Genomic DNA, 10,626 nt, shown 5'->3' on the forward strand with positions numbered 1-10,626 from the left:
GAGCAGCAGTTTGTGGCTCAGCATGTAGGTTGCTGTTAATTAGAACTTTAATGTTGGATTGTGCTGCTGCTCCATCAGATCGAGGTTTTTGAAGTCTGATAAAACTTGGTGGTCTCCTTCAATCTGCACAGTGTGCAGCAAGTACAAGTCTTTTTTACATTTCTCAGGAGTCTTAACAGTTTTGGTTCTAGGATCTAGATATTGTTTAAAACACCTTCATGTGTGTTTACTGGCTCAGTGTGTCCGTGATGCAGTTCGAAATACAGACAGAACTTCCTCTCAAGCTGATGGTTTGGCTGTGTACTTGCTGCTCACAGTCAGGCTGACGTTTAAGTGCAAAGTTACATTAAGTTATCTTGAGTGGCAAAAAAGCACCATGAAAGGACGGTGGAGGATCTGTGACTGTGGTTGAACCAGGCGGGTTTGGTTGTTCCTTCTTTCAGCAAAGGAAAAACCACGTTACTGAAGCACATCGCCAACAGAGCTCTCAGTATTCCCCCAAACATCGACGTGCTGCTGTGTGAACAGGGTGAGTGTGCGCGGGCGTGGGCGCGGGCGTGGGCGCGTGCTTTCGCGGACACGCTGACACACCTGTGTGATTTTCAGAGGTTGTGGCCGACGACACGCCGGCGGTGCAGGCGGTGCTGAAGGCCGACACTCGACGCCTGAGGCTGCTGGAGGAGGAGAAACGGCTGCAGGCTCGCCTGGAGAAGGGAGAGGACAATGTGGCTGAGAGGCTGGAGAAGGTGGGGTTATACACTTTATGACTGTAAGGTCACTGCAGAGAAGACGGAGGAGGGAGATTGTCTCTGATATGATGGAGCTGGTGTCAGATCATCACACATACATCTACATATGTTCCTCTGTTGTTTGACTGTAAATAGTTCATTTAGATTGGCTATACAGTGAGAGATTAGAACTCCTTGTCAAATTAAGACAGGTATCTCATTTTGAACTTTAAAATTCATTATTTGTAGCTTTCTCTTGGACCAATTCCAACCATATGACAAACTTTATATGTGTTGTGCACATAACAAAAGAAAGGAAGTTGAAAAGCAGCACTGTGAAGTAGAAGACGAACGAATGTGAGTTGACCTGTTGCTCTTGGACCTCTCCAGGTCTACGAGGAGCTGAGGGCCATCGGAGCTGCAGCAGCTGAGGCCAAAGCCAGAAGGATCCTGGCTGGTCTGTCGTTCACCCCAGAAATGCAGAACAGACCCACCAAGAGGTTCTCTGGAGGCTGGAGAATGAGAGTTTCTCTGGCCAGGTAAACTTAGCCACACATCCAGCTGTGACATGCCAGAGGTGGTTTGTTGCTGACCCTGATGTCTTAACCCTCAGAGCTCTGTTCATGGAGCCTACCCTGCTGATGCTGGACGAGCCCACCAACCACCTGGACCTGAACGCCGTCATCTGGCTGAACAAGTACCAAGCTGCTTCACACTTTCACAGTTCAGACTTTGAGCCACTTCACTTTGTGCTCGTAGTTTTTTTTAACATGGAGACAAAAGCTTACGCTACATGATTTATATTCTGATATGAAACATTCATAACGTCAATTCAATCCAGGTCTGATCATTGTGAGCATCACATTTGAGGTCGCTATAATAGGCTGGCCTCTTAAATGGCCAACGAAATGAAAAATAACTTACATTTAACACCTACCTTACCAGCTAGCTAGCTACTGTATGAATACTTTTTTATTAAATTTTTGCGAGTTAAACAGTAATACCATTATAGAGCAAATATATTTATCCCATAATATTACAAAAAACTTACTTGACTTTATATAACCTACAGGCTCAACTGTGTGGCTTCAATAGTCTTGTGCTTTGGGCTCAAAGGGCCTCCAGGGGTGAAGCAATCGTCTGCATGTGATGGAGGGGTGCACAGTGCATGCAGGGGGCGTACACTCTGCACCCGTTAATTCCCATGGAAAGTTTCCAACTTTGAAAATTCCCAGAATTTTGCAACCCTTCATCTGACATTCACCAAACTTAATTCTCAGAAAGGCTGAAATCATTTAAAACTCCTCAAACTATACCGAGATGGTTTCTTCCTCTGTTGTTGGATCCAAAGTCACCCACCTTCTTAAAAACCAGAGGTTGTCCTCTTCAGATCTTTGAAACAGACCTTACACCCTTTGCTGTTCTTTTGAATAAACCATGTAGACATTTTATTCTCCTCAACAATCCTGAAACTGTCTGTTAACGTTCATGTGTAAGTTGATTAGTTTAAGCTTCATTGGTCCCATTTCTCATTTCCACTTAGGAAAATCACAATATTGGAACAATATAAAAAGCATAGAATTACAGATGTGAACAAATAATAGGTAGAACGCTGAGGCCTATACTACGCTGCAGGATTAACATACCCAGGATATTTGTTACCTAGTTAACTTACCCAGACATTGACGATCCTGATAACTGTTACTACGAAGCAGGTTATCAAGTCAGTAATTCAATCAGTGAGGCTACACATGAAAGTTTGCAGCATCTGACCAATCGCAAACATCCTGCAGAGCAGCCGACGTAATGGAGGAGTAATTACTCTCTGAAGATTTTAAGAATTGAAATGCATCATAGAAACTAAAACAACACTGTTGCAGCAGCCAAAGCCAGGAAAGAATGCTGCAGAAAATGCCTGACTCTGTTAATGCTTGACTTGGTGAGATTATATGATATTAATTCATCAGAGGCAAGGCGAGGATCTGGGATTATTCCATTTCTTGCGATTAAAGCACAGGCGTGTAGGGCAGAGCTTCCTCAATGCTCTTCCTTCAGTTTATATTTTCCATTATGTTCTTTTGTGGCTCCACCCCCGCGGGAGTGTGTTTTGTGTTGGAGGATTAATTCCTCACTGTGACAGCACAAGCAGTTGTGTGCTCCTTGAAGTCCTGTTTCTGCACTTTTGTTAGGTGTGACCATTAACGTCTTTATTACAGAGCAACGAGTCAAGAACAAAAACATCCTTCAAAGCCTCAGTGACAAAACTTCATTTTAAGGATTGCATGTATCTCTAAAAGAAAATCTTTCTCTTGTAAGCACTTATTGCTCATGATCTGCGCACCAATCAGGGTCTTCTAAGAAGGGGCAGGTCATTTTCCAAGAGACCTGATTGGTCAGGAGGCCAACCTTTTATACTGGATCACTTATCCAGAGCATAACCTGCTCCTGCAGGTTAGAGGTTCAGAGTAAGTTGCCGAGGTGATTTACTCCGGTAAGAAGTAAACAAGTAAACAAGAGATAATCCGGAGCTGTAGTATCAGACCCATCAGATCAGGGGGACATTAGTAGCTGGTTTCTGCTGAGAGTCTCAGTATAAACAGGGTCTGTTTTCTTTGACTCTCCCTCCAGCTACCTTCAAGGCTGGAAGAAGACCCTCCTCATCGTGTCCCACGACCAGAGCTTCCTGGACGATGTGTGTACAGACATCATCCACTTAGACTACCAGAAACTCTACTACTACAGAGGCAACTACTGTAAGTGTGTGTTTAACCTGTGTGTCTCTGAGCTAGGTTTCACTACATCTTTTAATTCTTGAAGCTTTAAACCTCAGTGAGTCACAGAGAGGAAGGAAACCTTTCACTGATTACCCATCAGAAAGTTAATCCTGAATAAGTCATTAACGGCAGCAATACCTGGAGGATTGATAGCAAAACACCATTATCAAAGTCTTAAATGACAAAAAGGCTAAACAGTTCAAATCTGTAATAAGATGTCAGCAGATTTTAATTTGGATCCTAGATAGTGCATAGGACCCTCTTGAAATTGTAAAGCTTATTATTATTAACACTGGTGCTTTTTTCAAAATGGGAACATGTGTTTTTGAGGGCCTAAGCGTACATAACTTTTTGCAACGATTTACAATCATCAGGTCCGTCGAAAAATTAAATAATTTGGAGGAATCACACGTGACTGGAAAAATGGCTCAGTGGCGCCACCTGGAAAAATTTGAAAAATTCAGCCCCGGATCCTGTTTTACCCAGAGCTACGAAAGTCGGCACACATGTGTAACACCCCGAGACGCATAAAAATGTCTCGTGCACACATACTGACAACTCAACAGGAAGCCCGCTATTTTTAAATATATGTTGAGTTTGTGCAGATTTTGGACGAAATTTAATTTTCTAGAGAGAACTAGTCAGGCAGGGGGGGTAATTGCAAATGATCTGAAAATTGGCGTGGTGATAGAATAGAGATTGGTGAGCAAAGCCTATCAAAGTGGCACCATAATATCTGAGGGCGTGGCCAAAAATGGACGTTTCGCTACGAAACAGGAAGTGTAGTGTAAAAACAGGAAGTAACGTGTGAAAGGCCTTTTGATCGGCATCAAACTTGACAAATTGCATCAGAGACCGGTCCTCATCACAACCATAGGATTTCAGTTACTCATACCGCCATTTTTGGGGCGTGGCAATGGCTAATCATGCTATCAAACATAAAGTGCAATGTAAATAGCCGGCTCGTGGTCAGATCGGCCGCAAAGTTGACAGATTGCATCAGACCGGCCCTCATCACAATCAGATGATGAGTTTCTTGGGTAGTGGTTTATGTGTGTGCCCCCGCTCAGTGTCTCGCACAGTGATGTTGCTACCCGTCAGGCTAGTTAGCATTGATATGAGCTAATGGCTAACATGCTAGCAGTCGTAACTCAGTCCTGCAAACAAATGTGGTGTTGGCGACGGTATCAGCTATACCGAGTGCTCGTTCTAGTTCCTAGCTGCGTTTCTCTTCACTTTCAAGTAGAAATATATTTTTAATTGGGGAAAAAAAGCACAAACTTCAATTTTCGTGTTGAAGGTGATGGTTGGGATAGAAGAAGTGGAGTTATTGTCAGAGATCTGCCAGAGATAGAAGCTGTGTGAGTTTAATTTCACCTGATACAGGAAGTGAGACGAGAGGAAAATCTGGACAAAGTAGTGATAGAGAAATGCCAGTCGGACAGTGTGTCGCTGTAGAGTCCCTGTTCTCTTCAGACTCAGTCAATGTTTCCACATTCAGCTCCACAGATAATATTTCTCTTATTCACACATAGGAAGATCAAACCAGGCAGGAAGTTAACTAATGAAGATCATTTGGTTTCACTCCCATTACATTAAACCTGAGGACTGTACTACGAAGTATGCTTAGGATGTCCAGACGTCCCTCGCCCCAGACACGTCCTCCAGCTCTTCCAGTCGTTCCCAGGCCAGCCGAGAGACATAGTCCCTCCAGCGTGTCCTAGGTCTGCCCTGAGGCCTCCTACCGGAGGGACATGCCCGGAACACCTCCCTAGGGGGCGTCCGGGGGGCATCCCAAACAGATGGCCGAGCCTCAGCTGGCTCCTCTGGATGTGGAGGAGCAGCAGCTCTACTCTGAGCTCCTCCCTGGTGACGGAGCTCCTCACCCTATCTCTAAGGGTGCGCCCAGCCACCCTACGGAGGAAACTCATTTCAGCCGCTTGTATCCAGGATCTCCTCCTTTCGGTCATGACCCAAAGCTCATGACCATAGGTGAGGGGAGGAACGAAGATGGAGCGGTAAATCCAGAGCCTCGCCTTTTGGCTTCGCTCCTTCTTCACCACGACGGACCGATACAGCGACCGCATAACTGCAGACGCTGCACCGATCCGCCTGTCGATCTCGAGCTCCATCTTCCCCCCACTCGTGAACAAGACCCCGAGATACTTGAACTCCTCCACCTGGGACAAGGTCTCTCCACCCACCTGAAGGGGGCAAGCCACCTTTTTCCGGTGGAGAACCATGGCCTCGGATTTAGAGGTGCTGATCCTCATCCCAGTTACGTCACACTCGGCTGCGAACCGCCCCAGTGCACGCTGAAGGTCCAGGTTTGATGAAGCCACCAGGACCACATCGTCTGCAAAAAGCAGAGACGAGATCCTGTGGTCCCCAAACCGGACCCCCTCCGGTCCCTGGCTGTGCCTAGAAATTCTGTCCATAAAAGTTATGAACAGAACCGGTGACAAAGGACAGCCCTGCCGGAGACCAACGTGCACTGGGAACAGGTCCGACTTACTGCCGGCAATATGAACCAAACTCCTGCTCCGGGCGTCCAGGGACCGGACAGCTCTTATCAAATGGTCCTGGACTCCATACTACAGGAGCACCCCCCACAGGACGTCCCGAGGTACACGGTCGAGCGCAAAATCATGCGTCTGTGTCAAACTGCGCCTCCTAGTGTCTAAAGTTTACGTCTGACTGCTTCGAAACCCACACAGACTGAAAGACAACAAATTTTCCTATCAAGAAATGATAATTTTATGAAAATATTTGCCCGAAAACTGTGGATTCAGAGGAGTTGTTTCCAAAATATGTAGATAAAATCCGTCTTCTCCCACTGTGATGACATCACTACCTGCAGCTGCGTCCATCAGTGTTGCATCATTCACACCAGGATGACGTCATACCATGTCAATTGCACTCTGACCACTTAACCTGCATGTCCTGACTTTCCAAATAAAAGCCCCATACTTCTTCAAAATAAAAGTCCTTTTATATTCAAATGTGGACTTTATAATGGATATTAAGTGTTTAGCTAGGCTAGGAGTGAGCTGGCTTTCAAAATAAAGTCCCCATTTTTTTCCAATATTAAAGTCCTTCTTTATTAAAATGACATGAAAAACCTCAAATTGATATTTATGGATTTCTGAGAGTAGAGCTTAGTTGGCTTTCAAATAAAAGCCCCCCCCCCCCATTTTTTAAAATAACTCCTTTTTGTTAAAACATTCAAAATGTATATTTTATCAATATTTAAATGTGCCAGAGGCCATGATTGGTCCGACCCCGACAGACCAGAGGCAAGAGCGCGAGGTCCGGATCAAGGCTGCTCGCAGCTTTAATTTCCATTGAGTTCTTCTGAGAATTGTTGGAGTAGTTGTTCGTTCCATAAATGCATGTTTCTACAGTTATGTCCGATGTGTCCGTTATTATTATTAACCTCATTATTCCAGATGAACACTCATGCAGCTAAACAGACTTGGGAACAAGTCAAGAACAAGAACCAAGGCATCCTTGAAAGTGCTCAGTGACAAGGCTTCATTTTATCACGTCAAAAGGGTTTCATCTCTCCCTAAAAACTCCATCTTACAATCCACGCACCAGTCAGGATTATACAGGTTAATCTGAGTTTTGTCAATATGAGAAAATTCCACTTCATAGTCCGTGCCTCTGGTGTCAACAGGACAGAGTAAAAACGATAAACTGAAGACAAACCTCCCACAGCAGTCTGTTTACACAGAACAGCTGAGATTCAGATACACTGACTGAATGCAGCTGAACTCTCCGTGTGTCTGGCTTCAGCTTTATGCTCTCATTCAGAAATCTGTTTCGTAACAGGACAAACTGAGTTACCCCCTGGGCTGATTTCATCAGATTTGTCAAAGATTGGTCCTTATGTTTTAAGCACTGATGTGGATGTGGTGGGGGCAGATATAATCCTCATCTGTGGCCTGTTTTTCTCCTCAGTGACCTTCAAGAAGATGTATGTGCAGAAGCAGAAGGAGCTGCAGAAACAGTATGACAAGCAAGAGAAGAAACTCAAAGAGCTGAAGGCCGGTGGAAAGTCCACCAAGCAGGCTGTGAGTACGGTCCAAATGACTGACGACATCATCAACGGGTCACCTGTTACTGATAGGACGGGCAAAGTCACAGGAGTCCTCGTCAATAGACACTGAGGGTCTTGATTAGGCGTCTCAAAGTTTTGATAGGTGAAGGCCAATTTAGGAACCCACTATTGTACCGAAGGCCGCTGAAAAAACAGACCAAAAGAACTCCCATTTGTAATCATTTTAATGACAAAGTTGCCTCTCTACTATTTACATGTATCGGTCTGCATTCAGAAATGTGCGATAAATACATTTTAATTATTAGATGAAGCTAAAACTGGAGAAAACTTTGAGAAACATTTTAATGCACACAAAATCCAAAATGGAGTTTTCTGCCCTCTACAGTCAAATGTGGAATATAACAGTCCTGTGTGCTGTCCATTTCATAGTACAGTAAAACCTAGGATGTAGGGGTGCCCTAAAATCCAAGGACAAGTGTCCCCTGAAGACAGGTGTCCTCTGTTCGGAGGGACGGGTCACGACGACAGTAGGACCAGTTGATATTGAACGAACCAAACACTAAATATGTTATGGTTATTTAAAGGACATAATTGAACCATTACAAAGATGTATACAATATAAATACATATATACATATGTATATAAGATGTATAGAAAATAATTATTAGACAAGATTTAATTTACCTCAGGGACCACATACAGTCCAGTTTCATCCTGGGTGGACCAGACTGGTGAAATATTACTATAATAACCTTTAAATTTACAAAGTTTTTGTTTGTTGTGGTCTCAGTGTACGTAATGGAATTGTCTATATTTTTGAAAGATCAAACAGTTAGTACTGAAAATGGTTACAATCTCAACATAAAGTCAGTTTTAATGAAACATTCTTGTGTAAAATACAATAAAATGTAAAAAAAAACTTAAATCCTTTAAAACCTCCTTGCTTGGTGGGACCAGATTGGAGCCTCTTGGTCGGTTTTGGCCCACGGGCCTCATGTTCTCTGCTGGAAAGGGAAACTGAAACTTTCGTGAGCAGAGAGTACGTGTGATATCGAAATCGTCATCCACCCCGTGCGCTAGGCTCCACTCCGATTCCTCTGCTGTCGACCACGCAGCCTCACTTTTGTGACGGTGCCACCTGTGCAGGCAGACTGCTCATGCTCCAGAGCTACTGGGCGCTTGTGTGAGGAGATCCTCCGTCTCCCGTCTGAACAATCACAATTTAAAAGCAAATAAAGATCCAGAGGCTCAGAACTCCTGAAGTGAAACATAAAGTACTTTAGGAAAGGTGGAGAACGCCGGGCAGCAGAGGTGGAGATAGTTTCAGGATCGTTACGTTATGGAACGTTAAGGAAGTGAGCCCAGAGTGGAGTATGGAGGCAATCATGTAGCACAATGCGGAGAGCATGGAAGGTCTGACGGGGAGGAGCTTCACAGCAGCACCGTGCTGCGGGAAAGCAGCGATTATTTACATCTCAAAACTAATCTCCTAACACCACAACGTGTGAATATTCCAATAATCGGGTCCACACGAGAATGCCGTTTCACATAAACACAAAAGGTTTTTGGCCGATGATCCACTCGGCGCAGTGCTTTAGTAGCCTGGAAACTTTCTTTTTTTAAACTCAGGTCCCAGACCACTCTGGGATTTCCCAACAGAAATTGTAAAACGCCAGCTTGACTATGAGGTGTGGATGGGCAAAGACGCATATCTGCAGAAAACGATGATGTCATCGCTCCCCTCTCCCCCCACCACGGTCCGCAATGTCACCTAATAACCACAACAATGGCGGACCACAAGCCCCCATCGATCTACTGATACTAGCAGGAGAAGGAGCTGGAGCATAGAGCTGTATAACTCAGTTATCGAAAAGTCTTTATGTTCTATGTTTTCCGTGTCGTCTTCTATGTTTTTGATGTATTTGCTGAGTCACAACCCCCCTAAAGGCCACACCTGTAATTACAGGTATCTCCTATAGATATTGCTAAAGACCACGAAACGGAGATTCTTCTTTTTTTTGTACTTATAGTTTATTTATTTTCAGAACAAAATGAAACATGAACAGAACAAACAGCAGGTGCCAGTCAAAATGGTGTACACGGTAATGGTTCAAACATTCATGGTTTAGGGTGATCGTTGCATTTATAATGCTTGTCAGACGGCGAGATAAGGTCACACCAAGTGAACCAGAAACACACACACCTCCCAAAGGCCATGCCATGCCTGGGAGCCTGCTTTCTCCAGTTTATACAAAGGATGTATATATAGAGAGAATTCCTCACTTCACTTTTCTCCCCTTTGTTCTTCTTCTTTCTAGTTTTTATTTACAAAATGTATCTATTTTCCACCATTTTCTTCCCAATCCAGTCTCAGCTTTAGAGTTAGTTTTTCCATTTCAAAGGTTTCAGAAACTCTATTGAATAAATAATCCATGGGGTTGGACAGCTTGTAACCATTTGCTTGTAAAAGCCTTTTTCCCAGCTGCTGTAAATATTTTCAAGAAATATTTGTCACTTCCTTTCACTTCATCTGGAAATCTCCCAGGTATTGCACAAGGCAGGAATTTGGTATTTTCAACTTCAAAATCTCTCGTATTTTTCCCCATAAATCGTTTTAAATCTGCTGGATTCCAGGGCAGCTCCAGAAAACCTAACGATGTGCTTCATTTTCATCACATTTCCTCCAGCATGTCTGCGGCATTCCGAGCAGCATTGTGTTGGTCTATCACATAAAATACATTTGTGGTTGTAATGTGACAAAATATGGAAAGGTTCAAGGCGTATGAATGACTGTGTGTGATCAGTGCTGCAGCTGAAGCCTGTCGCTGTGCTCATTTACTCTCAGGAGAAGCAGACGAAAGATGCTTTCACCAGAAAGCAGCAGAAAGGCAAGAGGAAGGGAGGTCAGGAGGAGGAGAGCCTGGAGGCCCCAGAGCTGCTGAAGAGGCCCAAAGAGTACACCGTCAAGTTCACCTTCCCCAACCCTCCCCCCCTGTCTCCCCCCATCCTGGGCCTGCACAGTAAGATCAGAGCTGAGGCAGCAGACGGCTGCACCTCTCA

The 10,626-nt window shown here is 44.3% G+C and overlaps 1 protein-coding gene across 2 annotated transcripts in view; it reads left to right on the plus strand.

Moving 5' to 3' along the window:
* The window catches only part of abcf1 (ATP-binding cassette, sub-family F (GCN20), member 1), a 29,046-nt gene that overhangs the window by 14,264 nt on the left and 4,156 nt on the right, over window positions 1–10,626 (plus strand). For both annotated transcript variants that reach the window (XM_080485559.1, XM_080485558.1), the window contains 7 exons: window positions 444–529; window positions 607–746; window positions 1,119–1,267; window positions 1,342–1,425; window positions 3,357–3,481; window positions 7,466–7,578; window positions 10,412–10,586. In XM_080485559.1, coding sequence (XP_080341685.1) covers window positions 444–529; window positions 607–746; window positions 1,119–1,267; window positions 1,342–1,425; window positions 3,357–3,481; window positions 7,466–7,578; window positions 10,412–10,586 — 872 coding nt within the window. The remainder of the gene's footprint in view (window positions 1–443; window positions 530–606; window positions 747–1,118; window positions 1,268–1,341; window positions 1,426–3,356; window positions 3,482–7,465; window positions 7,579–10,411; window positions 10,587–10,626) is intronic.

Source organism: Lipophrys pholis (assembly GCF_963383615.2).
Source record: "Lipophrys pholis genome assembly, chromosome: 17".
In the NCBI taxonomy this organism is placed as follows: Eukaryota; Metazoa; Chordata; class Actinopteri; order Blenniiformes; family Blenniidae; genus Lipophrys; species Lipophrys pholis.